This window comes from Osmerus eperlanus, chromosome 17 (assembly GCF_963692335.1).
Source record: "Osmerus eperlanus chromosome 17, fOsmEpe2.1, whole genome shotgun sequence".
Lineage (NCBI taxonomy): Eukaryota > Metazoa > Chordata > Actinopteri > Osmeriformes > Osmeridae > Osmerus > Osmerus eperlanus.
This window is the reverse complement of record NC_085034.1, coordinates 4,440,495-4,459,687: the sequence shown is the minus strand read 5'-3', so window position 1 is coordinate 4,459,687 and position 19,193 is coordinate 4,440,495. Positions and strand designations below refer to the sequence as shown.

The 19,193-nt window shown below is 47.0% G+C and overlaps 1 protein-coding gene across 5 annotated transcripts in view; it reads left to right on the top strand.

The window, feature by feature from the left end:
• The first annotated feature begins 1,149 nt into the window (after window positions 1–1,149).
• Window positions 1,150–19,193, top strand: part of LOC134038130 (transmembrane and coiled-coil domain protein 3-like) — a 22,539-nt gene continuing 4,495 nt past the window's right edge. The window contains exon 1 of one of the 5 annotated variants that reach the window (XM_062483749.1): window positions 1,150–1,265. Coding sequence is in view for 2 of the 5 variants with exons in the window: in XM_062483746.1 (XP_062339730.1) it covers window positions 2,613–2,657 (45 nt within the window). In the remaining 3 variants the exon portion in view is untranslated. Of the gene's footprint in view, window positions 1,266–2,280; window positions 2,658–9,297; window positions 9,538–15,501; window positions 15,604–19,193 lie in introns of those variants that run through there. The other 4 variants (XR_009932636.1, XM_062483746.1, XM_062483747.1 and 1 more) reach the window with 4 other exon arrangements.

The following is a 19,193-nucleotide window of genomic DNA, read 5'->3' as shown; positions in this document are numbered from 1 at the left end:
TCACATACAGACACATGCCACTGACAGGATGACTCAGGTCCTCAGAGCCTCTGTTCATATGCTCTGAGCACTCACACTGGGACTGCACAATGAGAGGTGAGTTTACCTTACTGTATTGTGGTTTTAGCGTGATGTTTCTCAACTTAGCATCTTTGATGTACTTGTTTTCCCCTTGTTTGACATTTTGTACTTGAACTAATACGTACGACTGTATTTAAGCCGATGCCTGTAGCACAATGTAATATGAGGCAGAGTATTTACAGAGAGGGACGTTCACTGTGGATATACCAAGACAGAGTATTGTGTCATAATAAAGCTTCTTATATTAAGGAGCTGAATGTTGGATCTTTATCATCCAGCTATTGCTCACTAGTCCTGTAGAGGAGTACATGTCATACCTAGATATCACTAGAGATTGAAGCCTGCTCTGTCTCTTCAAGGCCCAGGGGTTGTTAAATGAGAAGACTGTCGTCCCTTTTCTCCCGGGGGAGCAGCTTGGAGGAGGAGGTCGAGGGGGTCAATGTACGGTACAAAACCCTCTTATGCATTTGTTTCACGATCACTAGGGCGAAACCTCAATTATTTTTCTGTCGACTCAACTGCCCACTAGGTGGCACTGTTTATCTTGTGTTTCAGTGTTGGCATTTACGTTTTGTGTATCGCAATGCAGTCGAATATTTCTCCATGTTCCAGCTCAGTAGTTTTATTTGAATTAATACATATCCCGTACAATTACAAAAGTGACAGAAAAAAAGGAAAGGGAACATTTTTACGTAGCTTGAAAGGGTACCTTTTTTGACTTCTGAAGGACCCTTAATTTGGAGAATTTTTGGGGGGCAGGTTTTTCCAGCTTTACTGCCACACAGCATACCATGATTTAAGGGTAGTGAAAAGTGACGATAGAGACATCCAAAAGATGAGGCAGAATCATTAGGTCATTTTTGAGTGCAATCCAGGCAATCTAAAGTATATACACTGTGGGTTGTTGAGTCTGTGTAATCGAGGGCGTAGAGAACAAAACTGTAAACAACAAGCAGGTCTATAATTTTCCTGTATAGACCTATTCGATAAAATCCACCCACCCCCCCTTACAGTCTTTCTCTTTCTCTCATTCTCTGGTAATGAACATAACTGGAAACACCAATGAGGTCTGCATGTGTTGTGTCTTCTCTCCTGCCGAGGCAGAGTATAATGAGGTGGCATCTGTGCTTGGTTGTAATGCCAGCTGGGAATCAGAAAGGAGCCAGGGGCACATTTTGTAAAAGGTACATCTTTCCCCCCCTTCCCCCTGGATCTTCTTAGCTGACCTCCCCCCTTATCTCCCTCTATCCCTTTTCTTCAGCACCTGCTGGCCAAGCCCCATGTCAGCTGGTATAAGCCTCACCAAATCTCCCTTTTAGCTTCCTCTACTGCTCTGTCACTTTGAGTTGATATCTCCACCCCTGTCTGTTTCCCCAGACTTGTGTGCTCAGAATTTTTCACTTCTGTCTTATCTTATTCATCCCAGTCTTCCTGTGTTTATAAATGAGCTGAAATAGCACACATCGAGTCCGTTTGAATTCCCCAAACTGTGAGTGTTTGCTGTGTTTAATGGGTTAGAGTTAGTGTGATGTTTTTTATTCTTGGTATTTGGGGTCCTTTTGACTTGGTCTCTTGAGCTTTGAGCTACCATATGTGTCTCACTAGAGAGACAAGGAAAGGGAAAGGGAGAGAGAGAAAGAAAGAAAGAGAGAGAGAGGGGAAGATTAGTAGCTTTACTGAACAGAGCATGTTTATGTGGTAGGGGGAGCACAGCCCAGCCTGGAAGACACAGTGGCAAGCAAGCCGGCTGTTATGTGGAGTTACAGAATTACAGTCCTGTCAGAGTGCCCATTGAGGGGCTGAGCTCAGACAAGCAGGGGATGGGATTCCTCGACACCAGCATCACTAACCAGGGGCCCAGTTTCCCACGCTAAATTCCCTCCCTCCCTCCCTCCCTCCCTCCCTCCCTCCCTCTCTCTCTCTCTCTCTCTCTCTCTCTCTCTCTCTCTCTCTCTCTCTATCCCTTTACCTGCTGGACATCTCCTCTCCATCTTCTGACCCCTGACTCCTGATTGGTCACAGAGGTAATGAATGATTGAGTGGTTGCCGTGGTGAATCGTGCTCAGGGTGGCGCTAGGGAACAGGCAGGAGAGGGGATGATAAGAATCAGAAACCTCAGGCTGGGGCAGCCTGCTGCCTTATAAGGGTGTCTCTCCTAAGCCTGCAGGAACAGGGCAGGATCCACTTGAACAGCACACAACAGTACAGCAGGGGGACAGGATGGAATGGGAGGCAGTTTCCAGGGGAGATTCCAATTGTGGAGGAGTCATAAATGTACAGGGGAGTTCTGGTTAAACTGGTTAGAGGCTAGCAATCTGGGCCTGGCCTATATCCACCCACAGGAAGTAAGGGTTTTCGCAATACTGTTAGAGGATAGCAAAACAAACACACACATACAGTATAGGCACTCACACACTCCTCCTCTAGAGGGCTACCCTCTTAAAGGAAGACAGCTCTCTGATCTGTAGTACTCTTATGAAGATAGTTGAGATGCACTCTGACCCTCTGCCCCAACCCTAAGGAAGAGGAAGATGAGGAGGAATATCAGTGCAATCCCATTGATCCACGTTACAGAGGTAGGGTGTTTGTGTGTGTTGTGTGTATTTTGTACGTTAAGTGTCCATGTCAATGAGTGTGTGTTTATTTCAGTTTGACAGAGGGCATTCTGTGTTCAGTGTGTGTAATAGAACTGCTGTTTTTGCACTAAATCGAGTCAGTAGTTTAGTCACATGATGTCAGCGGTGTTTTTGGAGCCTGTCTGTAGGTCATGTGCAGACTTTGACCTGTGTCACATGGGCTTGGAGGGAGAGAAAGACAACACTTCAGTATCTATAAGACTGTTCACAGCTAGAAATGCAAAAAAAGACTTGCTGTGTTGTGTTTAGGACAGTACTGACTTGGAGTCATGGTAAAGAACTTGTTAACCAGTGTGGCTACTTAAAGGTAGAAGTTAACTCCTATTACTTAAAACATTGTAATGTACGTACAACATAATGAAATGTCAAGAATACAGGTTTGTGCTTTCAGTTGTTTGGAAGTTGGTTCTTGTGTCAGACGAGTTTCACCATGTCTATGCATGTTTGTGGGTTAGTGTGTGTGTGGTGTGTGTGTGTGTGTGTGAGAGCGTGTGTGTGTGAGCGTACTAGTCAAAAGCCATAAAAACAAGTCATACATGATACATGTGTCCTTAATTAGAGAAAGGCCTCTTCATAACCCTCTGCCTGTCTGACATCTCTCATAGTGGAATGTGGTATATCTGCTGGGTGTTATGTTATCTTATGTGAACTGTTTGCTGTAGCATGTCTGTTTCTGTCACATTTCTCTCCATTTCATCTGCCCATCTTTATGGCCATCTTTCAAGGACATTCTCTAATGATGGCAGCAGGACTTTGTCATGAGATAATATTCCTTTGGCTCCCCTGACTGTCCAGTTGCTTGAGTTATCCCTCTCTTTCTTAGGTTGTGTGTGTATGTGTGTGTGTTTTCCAAGTTACATACCATACTGTGACTAGTCTAATGGGGGCCTTCCTGTTAGACCAGACATACACCACTAATTGGACATGTGGGAAAGAGTCTTTCTATGTAGATCACTTGTTTGTGTATTTCTTGCCTAATGTGCCACTGCCTGTCTTGGCCAGCTCAATAACATGTTTGTGTTCCATTAGAGCTGGGCATTCTGAACCTGTGATAAAGGTTGATAGCACATTTTGAACAACCTTGTGTGGGTACTCCAAACAGATTTCTGAAACCTGATGTTTGCGCTGATATTGAGGGAACCTCTTATAATAGTCTTCACTCTTATCTGAGGACACAGCAGATGCCATGGTAACTGATGTGGTACTTGGATACAAGGCGCTCAGTGGCCATAATCTGTTTTTGCATCCCATCAAAATCTAAATCAGAGAACTTGTTTTGACAGTACGCATTCAGAATACAAACAGAATATGTGTGTGTCTGTGGGCTGTACCATTTCTCACTGTGTTTGTAGGTTTAGCCTCTGTGATAAGATAAAATGTATTGTCCAGAAGGAAATTTATCTTGGACACATACCGTACAGTTTCTGCCGTTAAAATACATAAACATGCAGTGCATGCGTACAGTACACACACAGACTATCACTTTATACAAATGCACAGACAATACCTACTATTCATATACCAACTGCCATCCATCAATCAATTGCACATTGCCCTTTGTACAACACACCTGTAATCATCACACATAACATAATTCACAAACAAGACATATTTAATATGTACTGGACAGTCAGGGCAAAGCAGCCTCATCCCCATAAACTCATCTTAAAGTGAACTCAGTTTTGGGGTACATGGCATAGTAACAGGGGTTTGTCTCTGGATGACTCGCCATGCAGGGATTTGATGAAGAGGGACAAAGGAGTTCTTAAAGTGGTTGAGCCTTCCCTGGGGGACTCTGAAGCCTGCCTGAGGCAAGTGATTTCCATGAAGGTGCTGAGTAAACATGATCAAAGCCTGCTTCTCCAACATGAATACATAGCCAACATGGCAGCTGCCATTATGTGGTGTTACGCAACCCAGCCCGCCTCCCCTGACCCCATACGCCCCCCGCAGCTGAGTCACTCTGATTACGCTCTGAATCTCCTGCTGCGTGTGAAAACACCCATCTTCCTACCATTTGGGGGTTTTCTGATAAGAGTTCTGCAAACCCGTTAGAGAAACTTAAAAGCGAACTTTCATCTCATCGCTAATATCTCCGTCACGTTTTTTACCCCTTGTGGGCACCCTAGTCGCCTTCTCATCCTGCATGTTCACCTTCTTGTCTTCATCGCAGATCTGTCATTCCTTGTGTCCCCATGGGAACAAGGGTTGTACCCTGGAGGTTTTCTAGATTCCAATTTCACAGCAATCAGGCCATCACCCTGATAGCAAACAGACATTCACTCACCCATCCTCTTTTAGAATGTGTCATGGAAGTTGGCATCTCATGTAAAGTATTCATGAACTGCCCTTTACAAGCACAGTTTTTCTTGCTTTTCTTACCATAACTATAAATGTGTAAAGATATGTTTAATGAGGCATTAAGAGTATTCCTCTGTGTGTCAATACTGCTGAGGAATCTAAGTTTATTTAGATTTGTTATCATCTACTGTTAACATTAACTGAATTTTAATTAAATTAAATTATTAAACACAACAAGAAAGAGTTTGATTCACAATTTTGGTGAATGGAATGCAAATGACCCAACATGTGCGTCTCTCTTTCACACACACACACACACACACACACACACACACACACACACACACACACACACACACACACACACACACACACACACACACCTACACACCACACACCACACACACACACACAATCTTTTTGAATGTGACTGTCATAACCAGATGCATGTCTGCCTCATTGTTGGTCTGACAGGTGAATACTGATGACGCTTTATCAGGCAGGATATGTCAGTCTCTGGGAGTTTTGTTATTGTCTTCACAGGAGCACTTTATCTCTGGCTGTGACCTGTCTCTTTTGTCTCTTTGTCTCAGCTCTCTCCCTGTCTTTTCCTGCCCTCTCTCTCTCTCTCTCTCAGCTCCACTATGGTCAATATCCACACTCAGAATGGTCTTTAGAACGCTCATAGAGAGAAAAGGGTTGAAATGTCAGCTTGTGTGTGTACTCTCTCATAGATAAAGATGAAAGAGTGACTTGTGGTGTTGGGTCATGAAGCCCCTCTCTGAGAGATTGACCTATCGGATCTCTCTTTCTCTTTGAAAGTTGATGGAATCCAAGTACACCATGGGACTCATTGCTTTTGGCTGTAGGACCACAGGTCATATAGGTCGTCCTTGCAAAGGAAAAAAGGGCAAGGTGGGTTCTGTCATGTTATGGCATGTGTCTAGTTTTCACTGGTGTGTCATCCACGTCAGTCTTCTTTCTATTTCTCTGCAAAAGTAGATGTAGTTTCACTGGTGGAAATAATGTCGAGAGACTCTTTTTGTTGGGTTTCCTTGCCTTTAGGACATGGATTTACTGCAGGGGCCCTACCTTGCCACTGCTCCATTTACTCTTGTATTTATGAGCCCCTTGGTTGCCCCACTGTGCTGTCACAAAGCACACTGCTGAGTGGGAGGGGTCAGGGGATTGTGGACTATTCTCCTCAGCTTTCAAGCCCCCCCTGCACCCTTACCCATCCCTACTACTCCCATACCCATACAATACATCTATATATCAATGTGCTGTGGTTCTCAAAAGGGGGGGGGGGGGGGGGTGGAGGGGCAGTGAGTCTCTTAGTCTGATGTCCAGGCCTAGTGAGGCAGAAGAGAAAGAGAGAGGAAGAGAGACCAAGAGAAAAGAAGAAGTTGTGGTGATCTGAGGGGAGTCAGGTGGCTGAGCGGTGAGGGAATCGGGCTAGTAATCCGAAGGTTGCCAGTTCGATTCCCGGTCATGCCAACTGACGATGTGTCCTTGGGCAAGGCATTTCACCCTACTTGCCTCTGGGGAATGTCCCTGTACTTACTGTAAGTCGCTCTGGATAAGAGCGTCTGCTAAATGACTAAATGTAAATGTAAATCTGTCTCTCACCCCTCTCCAGAGAGAACCACTCCACCTCAGTCCTTTCCTGGTCCGTTATAAGTTATGATACAATTTCCACACCATGGGGTTGTCTTTGACAGGCCAGTAGTCACTGTGGTAATAATGTTTGACAGGGGCAGACAGCAACAAGCCTCTGAGTTGATTGCTATGGGCTGATGTATGAGAATGTCAAAACGGATTAGTCTGCTTGTAGAACCTGTGTGTATGTTTATATGTGTTTATGTGCGCGAATCATGGCATGTACCGTATTTATTAAAAAGAAATATAGCATCTGTCATTTAATAATACTCCAGCAGAAAGATGTTTTCTAAACAGAAGTGAAAAACACAGGGAAAGAAATTGAGTCAATAGTTGAGGGAGAGAGACGAATGCCAGAGAGGGGGTGAAATATATGGACAATGTGATCTTTGGCAATGGGCTCCACTCATAACTCATGATAGTGAGATTGGAGAGGGTAGTGTATGAGGTACTGTATGCATGGAGCTAGCCTTTATTCTGTGTCTTACTGACGACAAGAGGAAGACATTAGATGCTAATAGGAACACAATCAGATATATTGCTGTCATACACACACCACACACACATACTGTACACCAAGGATAGGGTGCGCTTTGAATCTGTCTTTTCCCACAAAGTAAACACTTTCTCTACCATCTCTACTGAGTGTAACCCTTAGACCAGTGACCTGTGTGTCTGAAACACATTTGTGTTTGGCTCAGCAGTTTGAAACCCACAAGGGACAAAGGAATGAAATGAAACTAACTCATTATTCCACGGAAAGGGATCCACACAGCTCAGATGACAAGTGCACCCTCTTATGTGACTAAAAGGCAAAAGACAGCACACATACACACACAGTCTGTACAGTTTTTTAGATTAATGAGGAGCTTTGTCATTTCTGTCCAAGCCAAATGAAATGATGTATTAGAACCCCAGTCTTATCATTTCAGAACTCCACCTCAGCATTCTATAACTGAACATTAGCGTTCCGGAGACCCAAAGGATGGAGGTCTGAGTGTGGTCAAGGAGTATTAAGGCAAGGAGTGCCTATACTCTTTGGTGTGGTCTAGTCTCTGACAGAGCCAGGAAATAGAACAGGAAGTACATAACCAACACAAACATCAGAGTGATAGAGAACAATGGAACCCAGTGACAATGAGTTCTCACACACACACTGCTCCACATACACACAATAACAATCCATTGGTTTCTGCATGTATTCGGAATATCAATGAAGCTCTATGTGCTTATCTCTGCCTGAGTAATGGGATCCCACATTTGAATGGGTTTGGTCAACAGGCAGGACCGGTGACATTTAGCAAAAGGAACAAAAAAGATAAAAATGCTGTTTAATTTTTTATGAGTTATGAGATTATCTTATTTTACAGAATGTAGCTTTACATTCACAAAGGAGGGAGGAGCAGCCTTGCATGTGTTTCTGTGTGTGTGTGTGTGTGTGTGAAAGAGAGGTTGTTTGTGTAGCTGTTGAAGTGGCTAATGGACCTTGACAAGTCAATACACAATGCTGCAACAGCCATGTAGACACAAATAAACACAAATGTTCCATATCATAAAAACATACAAATGTCCCTGGTCAATACAGATAGGTTGGTGTAAAATGATCCTTGAGGATCTTACACAATGGAGTACTAAAACGACCTGAAGTTGACGGATATTTGAAATCTGTGCTGGATGTGACAGAACACATGTAATCAACCTCTAATTAGTCTCCCCCCTTCCTCACACACACTAATATAATATCCTGTAATGAATCACTCCATTTTCCAATCTGATCGGATGCTGGCAGACGGCCAGACGTCCATGCCCGTCACCCTCTCCGACCCCACTGGCTGGTACCCTCTGTGCCAGGTGATGTTCTATGTCATGTCCCTCCCTGCCAATTCATCCTCTCTCAGAACGTCCACCTGTCAACGGCCAGATTAACGACCGCGTGACTCATTCAGCATAAGCCAGAGGAGCTACTGTCACTGCAGAGGAACATTGGTGTTGAGTTTACAACTGCAGTGTATCTCAAGTGCCAGCCACTCATCATTTCAAGAGGGACATTCAACTTTTCCCGTTTAGTCATCATTTGCATTACAGCAGTGGAAAGAGTGACTCTTGTTATTTGTTGTAGTACATCCCTGCTTCATTTTCTGGTTTTAAACTATTAAAAACAAAATGCACATAGTTTATAAATTATTCTAAATGTGTTTCAGTAAATTAATTTATAAAGATGACAAATTCTCGATGTGTAACACTAATTCATTTCTCAGTATAGTCGGCCCCGTGTGTCTTGCAAAATGCATGACAATGAAAGAGATTTTCACTTTGAATTATTAACACAGATGCTTTGTCCCTTAGCCATTGTAGGGTATCGGCTATCCATTGGGTGATATGCTTATACAGCTTGAAGATAGGCTCAATTTACTCTTCTTTAATTCAACATCACTCTCATTGTTCTACTCACTAAATACATCAGTTACTGTGCAAAGTATTGTGCCTACAAGCACATGGACATTTTGTCACCGTTCTTTTCCCATTTACGAAATACCGCTGACTTTATGTACTGCTGGTCAATAAGCATACGACATTGTTATACGACAATGCCCACTTGCATGCAGGGGGCGGAGTCCAATCGCACATTGTTTGGTGTTTCGGGTTGTAGGAGTACCGAGACTCATGGATCACCGTGCATTCAGCGACAAGTGACACCACTCTGTTTCACGGTGTGATGGACAGTTAGCGAAGGCTGTCAACTTTGGAGATTCCATTTACGGACTAGTCTACGGGACTATGCCCACGGCCGATGTCGCTGTGGGTAAAAGTTCTTCAGGATTAGAAAGATACAGTCACAGGCAGGTTCTGCATTGAAATGGTAAATATATACCTTGTACATTTAAGCGCTGCTTAGCTGAATCTAGAAATAAGGCTATGCTAATATGCATGCTGGTTGGCTGTGAAAGGCTAACGTTAACTCATGGTGCAGTCAACGTAAGACTAATAGTAATGACAAACGTATAGCTTGCTAATTCGGCTAGAATTCTATTAACTGAATGGTAGCTAATTTTTTAAAAGCCACGTACCAGCTAATACACTACTTACTCGGCTAGCTATTAGATTTTTCGCTACATCGGTGATGACCATTGTGACTCAGTCCAGATTGTGCTGCTACAAATTTACGTTGCTGGCTAGTATAGCCGGTTGATATTGTGTGGTGTAGTTTGGAATCCCTGACCCTGTTTTTTTCGCGGAGTATCTCTAAATAAGATGTAACTACTTGTTCTAGCCTATATACTAACTAATTCTCAATATAAATCAACTAGCAAATAGTGATATAAACTACTTGCAATTCAGATATATCTCAACCTTCATATTCGATTGTCTGCGGTTGAATGACAAAGTTTGTGTTATGCATCTAACTTAAACTGTGCAAGTTGCAGCACGCCACAATTTAAACTAAAAAAAAATAGGTTTGACAGGTGATTTGTAAAGATATTTGAAGACGGTTGCACTCAAATGACTAATCAAGTGTTGTAACTTACTCAGATATATAGTACTTCAGTATGGGTTTGCAGTTTGATAGCAAAGTAGGTTAAACCTAGAAAAAGTCTCTCGAAGAGCTTTTATTTCGTCGAAAGCAAATTGTGTCGCCAGATGTTCTCTATCATGGGCGGCCTTGTGACATCGGCGCTGTACCAGCATAGCATTCAAAGGAAGCTGTAAAGAGAATTAGCTTATCTATCGACATGTGAAATACAAGCAATTGTAGAAACAGATTAAGATGTGTGAAGCATTCTTCCAAGCGAAGTATGGGGTATCACATGCCTGCATGCTTTGCATAGATAGTTTCAAACGAGATCCAACTTAATTAGTTGTTAAGGTTATTTGAACTACCTTGTTATAACTAGCTTGTTACACATGATTTGATCACCAAGTCAGCAGCACACCCACCACCCTGCTGCACCCAGTAGACATATGGCTCACCAGAGCACGATCTAATGCCTAGCTACAGGGAATGGTAAATCGATCCTGTAGCCTACACTGCATTGAGGTCCAGCTCATTCCATAGCTAAAGGTTAAGGGGGATATTCTAATATGTTGACCAAACAAGTAGGTTGATGTTAAAAGGGTTATTTGTTGGTACTGTGCTCTGACCTTTATGCTTTAATAAGAACATTTGACTGGGTTCATAAAGTCACAGATTCTGTTAATCTTCACTGATAACTCCCAAAGGTAATCTCTGCCCTGTGTTTATGAGAGATTTGATGTGTTGGTTCTTGAGTATCTTTTCCCCCCAACACTGTGCTTTTCCTGTAGCAGCTTTTCCTGCTCTGCCGCTGTGTGTCATGTGGCAGAGAGTGTGAGGAAGGGATGGGGGATGTTTTTTCCTCAGTTTTTTCCTCAGAAGTGTGCCCTTGGGCAGGAATGAGTTTTGTAAGATGCAGTTTTCTCAAGCGCACATGCAGGTACTCAGTGTTACAGCCTGCTGCCTGGGGTCTAATTTACAGCTTTCTTGGACTAATTTAATTTAGTGTGTGTGTCTCTGCGCATGTGCTCACGTCATGCACGTTGAGTAGATTGAGTAACAGGCCGTTGAGTAGCCTTTGTTGTGAGTGTAATTTACTGCAGCTCAGAGCTCCTTAACCAGTGTCTGGTGAGATAGGCACAGCATTGTGAGTCCTCCTCACTGGCTGGCAATGGGCACAAAACACCCTGTTGTACATCCAGCTGGGGGCACCTTTTGTTGTCAGTAAACTGTGCCACAGGTCTGTGTTCTGAGTTTAAGAATCCAACCCCTCGTGGCTGTGTCCTGCAGGAGAACACAGCCTTCCCTCCGACAGCCCAGTCACCACTCACCAACAACCATTTGATTGTGTTGGAAGAGATAATGGAGAAAGAAGGTGAATAGAGAGAGGGAGGAGGGGGATGTGGTATTTAATGTGTTCAGTGAGTGATGGTCAGAAACTCTTAGACACTCTCCGTTGGGCGTGATGGTGAACTGTTGCTTCTGTCATTCCGTTCTGTTGTCAGGGCAACCAGAGCAATCTCTCGCTCCCCCAACCTCCCAATGCAGACTTTTCTTCTGATATCTTCTCCCGCCTTCATGGTATCTCTTCCTCTCCCTACACTGAACCCCCTTCTCTCCTCTCCCTCTCTGATGTCTGAATGCATGAATGAGGCTCAAAGGCATTTCACTGGGTCAGGGGTGTGCATCTCTGCAACTCTCTCCTTCAGTTTTTCCTTTTTTATATCTGCCTGTTTCTTTTCTTTTTTCTTTTCTTTCTCTTTCTCTCTCTTTCTCATTCTCTCTCTCTCTTTCTCATTCTCTCTCTCTTTCTCACTCTCTCGCCTCCCCTTTCTCTTTCTCTCTTACGTTCTCCCTCTGCTACCTGGAAGTGTTGGGTAACAGTTCTATCGGAGAATCCGTTTTTAAAGGGGACAGGAAGTCCACCTCAGATGGAGTCAGTGACAAGTGAAGATGCTCCAACAGTTCTAACAGTGCCACGGGATGACAGACCCACTTCCTTTTAACAGTACACTTCTACACACCACAAGCAGGCTCCTCAGGCATTACTTTCAAGTTCTCTCTCTCTCTCTCTCTCTCTCTCTCTCTCTCTCTCTCTCTCTCTCTCTCTCTCTCTCTCTCTCTCTCTCTCTCTCTCTCTCTCTCTCTCTCTCTCTCTCTCTCTCTCTCTCTCTCTCTCTCTCTCTCAGTCAGTCTCTGTAGTTGGATTAGGGATTGAGTTGGCTAAGCCTGCAGTGTACAGATACTCACTGACGGACCAGTAGAGATGCAGTCTGTACGAGTAACACCGTGTGGATTAACACACACTCAAATCCAGAGCCCATCAAACAGATACAGCATCCAAACTCACAAATAGCACCGGCACACACTTGCACACACACTCCCTGTCTCCGAGCCAACACTCACACTCTCTCAACTACTCGGCATTCATCCCGTCACTCACCGTCACTTCTCACACACACAAGGAGGATTTATATCATAGAGCACTGTTGTCTCATTCAAAGATAGGTTTTCTTTATTTAAGATGACAATATACTACTGTTTGCTGCGGTTACAGTATACACACTCACAAATGCTATGCAGAACTCACCAAACACTAGCCACTGTCACAGACAGACCGGCGAGACCTTCCTGTGTGCCATGGGTCGTTGTATTCTTCCTGACAGCTCTGATGAGCACACTCACTAGCCTTATGTAACGTTGATGGGAGAGTGTGAACCAGATCAATTATCTAGCTATTGGTTTCACTTGACCCCAGTCAGATGTGGTATGGAGGTAATGTCCTGAGAGCTCTAACAAGTGCATGTCTGCAGCACACCCAGACCATATGACTGCTTTAAGTAGTTGTGTGTGTGTGTGTGTCCTTTGACTGTGAAGCACTGGTTGTTCTTAATCAGTACTCCAAAAATGGAGTTCTCTTTCGAGGTGTGGAATGCAGCTGTGCCCCTCCCTGTCTCCCTCTCACCCTCAAAGCACAGCACAGCAGACAGAACTCTGCTGTGTGTGTGTGTGTGCGCGTTTGCACACGTTAGTGCTAAAACATCACTCCAGGCCTCGAAGATCTCCTGTCTGATGGCTCCACTGCTGACTTACATGTTTACAAAGAGGCCGACGATTCTGAGAAGACCATCATATAATGTACTCTCCCTCTCTCTGTCTCACTCTCTGTCCGTCCTCTCTCCATCGTTTGACAATTTTGGACTCTGCGGATGATGCCCTCTGTTCAGAGCACTGCCCGCTGGGTAATCTTTGCTCTGGGGAAAAAAAGGAGATTAAAAATCTCAAATGACAAAAGAAGTATAGAAAAAAGGGGATTACATCTTTTCAGATCCCACACACACACACACGCGCACTGATGCTGAGACAGAGTGTTCTGTACAGTGTTATTCTTACAGGACGGTGACCCCCTCTGTGTAGTACAGCTTGTACCCTGGGTTATCCCCTTCACATGTGGATATTTGTGCGTGCATGTGCGTGCGTGTATGTTTGTATTTCTGTATCCTGTTGTTTCCATTTGAGTGTTGTTCTCTCGGGGCTTGTTTAGTTGGAGCGGAGCTCTACACATTGTAAATGGAGCGATAACAATTTATTGATTTTCTCTAGAACCCCCCTCCCTCCCTCCCTCCCTCCCTCCCTCCCTCCCTCCCTCCCTCCCTCCCTCCAAGCCTGTGGCCATGTCCATGTCATGTTGTTCTACATTCTCCTCTTTCCCTCAGAATGTGGACGGGTCGTACCAGGTACCAGGAGGAGGGGGAGAGGTGGAGGGAGAGGTGGAGGGGGAGGTGGAGGGAGAGGTGGAGGGAGAGGTGGAGGGAGAGGTGGAGGTGGAGGGAGAGGTGGAGGGAGAGGTGGAGGGAGAGGTGGAGGGGGAGGTGGAGGGAGAGGTGGAGGGAGAGGTGGAGGGAGAGGTGGAGGTGGAGGGAGAGGTGGAGGGAGAGGTGGAGGGAGAGGTGGAGGGAGAGGTGGAGGGAGAGGTGGAGGGAGAGGTGGAGGGGGAGGGGGAGGTGGAGGGGGAGGTGGAGGGAGAGGTGGAGGGGGAGGTGGAGGGAGAGGTGGAGGGGGAGGTGGAGGGAGAGGTGGAGGGGGAGGTGGAGGGAGAGGTGGAGGGAGAGGTGGAGGGGGAGGGGGAGGTGGAGGGAGAGGGGGAGGTGGAGGGGGAGGTGGAGGGGGAGGTGGAGGGGGAGGGAGAGGTGGAGGGGGAGGTGGAGGTGGAGGGAGAGGTGGAGGGAGAGGTGGAGGGGGAGGTGGAGGTGGAGGTGGAGGGAGAGGTGGGGGAGGTGGAGGGGGAGGTGGAGGGAGAGGTGGAGGGGGAGGGGGAGGTGGAGGGAGAGGTGGAGGGGGAGGTGGAGGGGGAGGGGGAGGTGGAGGGAGAGGTGGGGGAGGTGGAGGGGGAGGTGGAGGGGAGGGGGAGGTGGAGGGAGAGGTGGGGGAGGTGGAGGGGGAGGTGGAGGGAGAGGTGGAGGGGGAGGTGGAGGGGGAGGGGGAGGTGGAGGGAGAGGTGGAGGGGGAGGTGGAGGGGGAGGTGGAGGGAGAGGTGGAGGGAGAGGTGGAGGGAGAGGTGGAGGGAGAGGGGGAGGGGGAGGGGGAGGTGGAGGGAGAGGTGGAGGGGGAGGTGGAGGGGGAGGTGGAGGGAGAGGTGGAGGGGGAGGTGGAGGGGGAGGTGGAGGTGGAGGGAGAGGGGGAGGTGGAGGGGGAGGTGGAGGGGGAGGGAGAGGTGGAGGGAGAGGTGGAGGGGGAGGTGGAGGGAGAGGTGGGGGAGGTGGAGGGGGAGGGGGAGGTGGAGGGAGAGGGGGAGGTGGAGGGGGAGGTGGAGGGGGAGGTGGAGGGGGAGGGGGAGGGAGAGGTGGAGGGGGAGGTGGAGGTGGAGGGAGAGGTGGAGGGAGAGGTGGAGGGGGAGGTGGAGGTGGAGGGAGAGGTGGGGGAGGTGGAGGGGGAGGTGGAGGGAGAGGTGGAGGGGGAGGTGGAGGGGGAGGGGGAGGTGGAGGGAGAGGTGGAGGGGGAGGTGGAGGGGGAGGGGGAGGTGGAGGGAGAGGTGGGGGAGGTGGAGGGGGAGGTGGAGGGGGAGGGAGAGGTGGAGGGAGAGGTGGAGGGGGAGGTGGAGGGAGAGGTGGAGGGGGAGGTGGAGGGGGAGGGGGAGGTGGAGGGAGAGGTGGGGGAGGTGGAGGGGGAGGTGGAGGGAGAGGTGGAGGGGGAGGTGGAGGGGGAGGGGGAGGTGGAGGGGGAGGGGGAGGTGGAGGGGGAGGGGGAGGGGGAGGTGGAGGGGGAGGGGGAGGTGGAGGGGGAGGGGGAGGGGGAGGTGGAGGGAGAGGTGGAGGGGGAGGTGGAGGGGGAGGTGGAGGGACACAGAGAGAAGCTGCTCTCTGCTTGCTCTAGGTCCCTGCCCTGTCTCCATCATCAGTCTAAATGATTCATTAGGTGTGGAGGGACAGAATCACACACATACACACACACGTAAACACACACACACACACACACACACACGCACATCTGAGCAGGGCTAATGAGACCGTAGGGGCTGCTTAGGCCTCTGTGGGCCTTCTAAATCAAATCAAAATAAAGGGCTTTGTTGCTGACACATCATTCTGTTATCTGCACTCACCCGAGCGTGTTTAAAAAGCTGGAATTACGCTAGTTACGAGTTAGTTATTAAGCTCTAAGTTGCTTTTATCTCTTACACCCCCTCTTTCTTCTGTGTGGAGATTGAAGCAGTGGAGCCTGGGTCCCAGCAGGGCTGACTGTGGTGCTTTCACACCCCAGAGAAGCAGCCTGGCTTACAAAGAGACGAAACTCTTCAGTAATGAGACTGCACTGCGTCTAAACCTGCAGTGTCTAATGACACACACACACAAACAATAAACAAACAAATCCTCACCCAAATACGCAAACAAACAAGTACACACCCACACACAAACACACACACACACACACACAGGTACTCTCAATATCTCCTCCACACACAGACTATTATTCAAACCTCCTGCATCTAATGACACACACAAACAAATACCCTCCCTCACGCACACACACGACTCTGTTTAATCCCAACACCTTCAGTATCTCTGCTCAGTCCTTAGTGACAGCCCCTCTGTGTTGGTTACAAAGGTGAGGAACTGCTCCTGTCTGTTTCCTAGGCTGGAGGAGAGATCCTAACAGTCTTCCATCATGTTTTTACCTGGCTGCCTGTCCTACGGTCCCTATTTTACCTTCACTCAGAGCGCTGCAGGTCAGAGCACGTAGCTAGCAATGCAGCTGGAACAGCAATTAGCCTTAAGTTATCTACCAGAGGCCTCTCCCGGCCCTACCCAGTGTTTGACCTGAATACAGATAGGCGTGTCCTGTTTGTGTGTGTAGTATGTATTGTGTACATGAGTGTGTGTTCCATTGCAAGTGGACATTGCTGAGAATCAGTGGTAGTATGGTACCTTGTCTGAACAGGAAGTGTTCTGTGGCTTCACACTAGATTATGCAGATTCAAAATAAATCGAGCAGTTTTGGTTAGTCCTGTGTGTGTGTGTGTTTGCTGTGTTTGTCTGCTGTGTTGGAGCCTCCAGGGGGGTCTGACAGCTACTCTGCCCCAAAATAAGCTGCCCCTTGTGGGTACCATCTCCCTGCTGCTCCCCCTCTCCTCCCTGGAGCTGTGGAGAAAGCAGCGGGATGATGACTCACAGCACAGACAAGAGTTCTCCGAATCCCGGGGTTATCATGTTTGAATACTAAGCATTCATTTTAGCCGCGGGTTCAATTTTTTCCCCTCCAAATAACAATCAACCGACTAAATGACTGTATCCTATTTCCATATCGTATCCAAACTTTAAAGCTATTTTGGTTAGGGTCAATCATGCTCTCAGCAGCTAGGACTGTCAAGGTCCTGTTCTCCTTTCCAGTGATACTGAGGGTTTCTGTGATGCAGCACAGTGGAAGACAGCAGCAGCCAGGGTCAGCCCTGCGTGGGTATGCACAAGCACAGAAGAGGTTGGACTACAGCGAGAGAACCTAAATGAGGATACGTCGACCAGGTCTATAAGATGAAAGTCGGGCCTATGCAGCAAAATATGTCCACTCAGACAAATATAGCGTTTATGTTTGGCGCTTATTCAAGGTTTTCTCTCTTTCATGTGCAGTGGATCCGTTTTATGGAGATGAGGGGTTTAGACACAGGTCTAAAGTAAATGCCTCCAAAAGGAGGTTTTGAAACCAGAACTGGTCGTGGTTGGTTAGGCTGTGTTAAGAGACCAGCTTTACCATCCAGTCAGGTCATGTGATAAAGCCGCTGTCAGTTTATTGTCCTGTGAGTCTAATTGGCTCAGAGGACAGTTCTAAACGCCTCACCTCATAAACCATATCCCCTTATCTGCCCCCCCCCCCCCTCTGGACCTCTTCATCCTCACACCAGTTTAAATCTGCCTCTGTTAATCTGCTGTGCTGGTTCAGATAGAGCCTGGCTCTAGGCAGGCTACTGCCGTGGCTGGGTCAGAATGACTAATCTCAAATGACGTGCGTCTGTTTGTTTGTTTGTTTGTGCCTGGTTCTACGGCTATAAAATATGACTTCTACTGCAAAGGATAATAGACGCGGACGTAGCTCTGTCATCTGGATTATGCTAAGTGGTTTGGTACCCTTAATCCAACGACCAGGATCTACGCCTCGTTCCAACATTTGAATTTCCGTTGGGATCAATGAAGTGAATTGAATTTTTATGAACCTCTTTCTTATAGAAATCTGTGTATTTGTGTCACCTGCCATGCAGAGCAGCACTGCTCTCAGGTCAGTGACACTCAGAGTGTAGGGAACATGCCATGCAGAGTAGCACTGCTCTCAGGTCAGTGACACTCAGAGTGTAGGGAACATGCCATGCAGAGTAGCACTGGCCTACAGGGCCCCTCCTGTCACACACACTTCACACTCTCGTACTCACGTACTCCAACCTTTCTGCTGACTCCGTCCTACACCAAGCTGTGTGTACTGGCTTTGCATATATGAAAGGTTTTCAATGTGATTTGAATTCAGAGTGAAGAGGGGGAGTGGGCAGACGAGTGTGTGTATGTGAGTATGTGTATGTGTGTGTATGTGTGTATGTGTCCATCTGCACTGGTCAACTGTAATCTGAATGGCCTGATTTCTCACAGAGGTCAGAGGAAAAACACTGACCAAATACATAGTGAAGAGTGCAGACATGTGTCATGGGTGTAACTTGTGGCATCTGGCCTGCTCTGCTGTAGCTGCACGGCGTGTTCTGACGAGGTCACATGATGTCTTTCAGACCCACTTTCAGTTCCTTGTTGAATACAGAGAACACTGAATTCAAGGTGCAAAACCAATCAGTATGTTTCCTGCTGTTTCCCCAAAGGCCCAAACCTTTAGATTGTGGTGTCAGGCAGAATTCAAGTGCTTCTGTGTTGTTCTGTGTGTGATTGGGTGTGCAACGTCTCGTACGTGTGTCTGTAAGTGTACGTGTGTGTTTGTGTACGTGTGTCTGTATGAAAGAGGAAGGCAGAAAGTGGGGCGGAGTGTGTGCAGGCCAGAAAGCCCTTCAGTGCTGTCCTCTGTCCTCTGTCCTTTGCTGTGGTCATGTAATGGCCAGCCAACATGATTTAGTTTCACAGATTGCAGTTGTATTAATACTGGTGTGTTTTGTACAGGGTGGAATTGCTGACTGATTGAACCATCTGTGTCCTGAGTGGACAAGCTGCAGCAACAGCCAGACCAGTCTGTCTGTGCCACAGTGAATGACCACTGCCACTCCGGCTAAAGAGACAGAGAGAGTTGATGAGGTTACGTGGCGCTAATATGAATGATATTGTTGTTTTGCACGTTGTGCGTGTGTGCTTATGTGAGGCTGCCGCGGTAACAGGATTGTGTCTGTGAGGTTAGTTTATTAGTCCTGAAGTCTCAGCGTGGTTTATGTAATGGTCTTGTGTTGTTAGCAGAGCGGTGCTTTAGAGCCTCTCTATTCATCCTGTGGGTCCATTCAAGTCTTTAGAGAAGACTATTAGAGAAGAGATTTA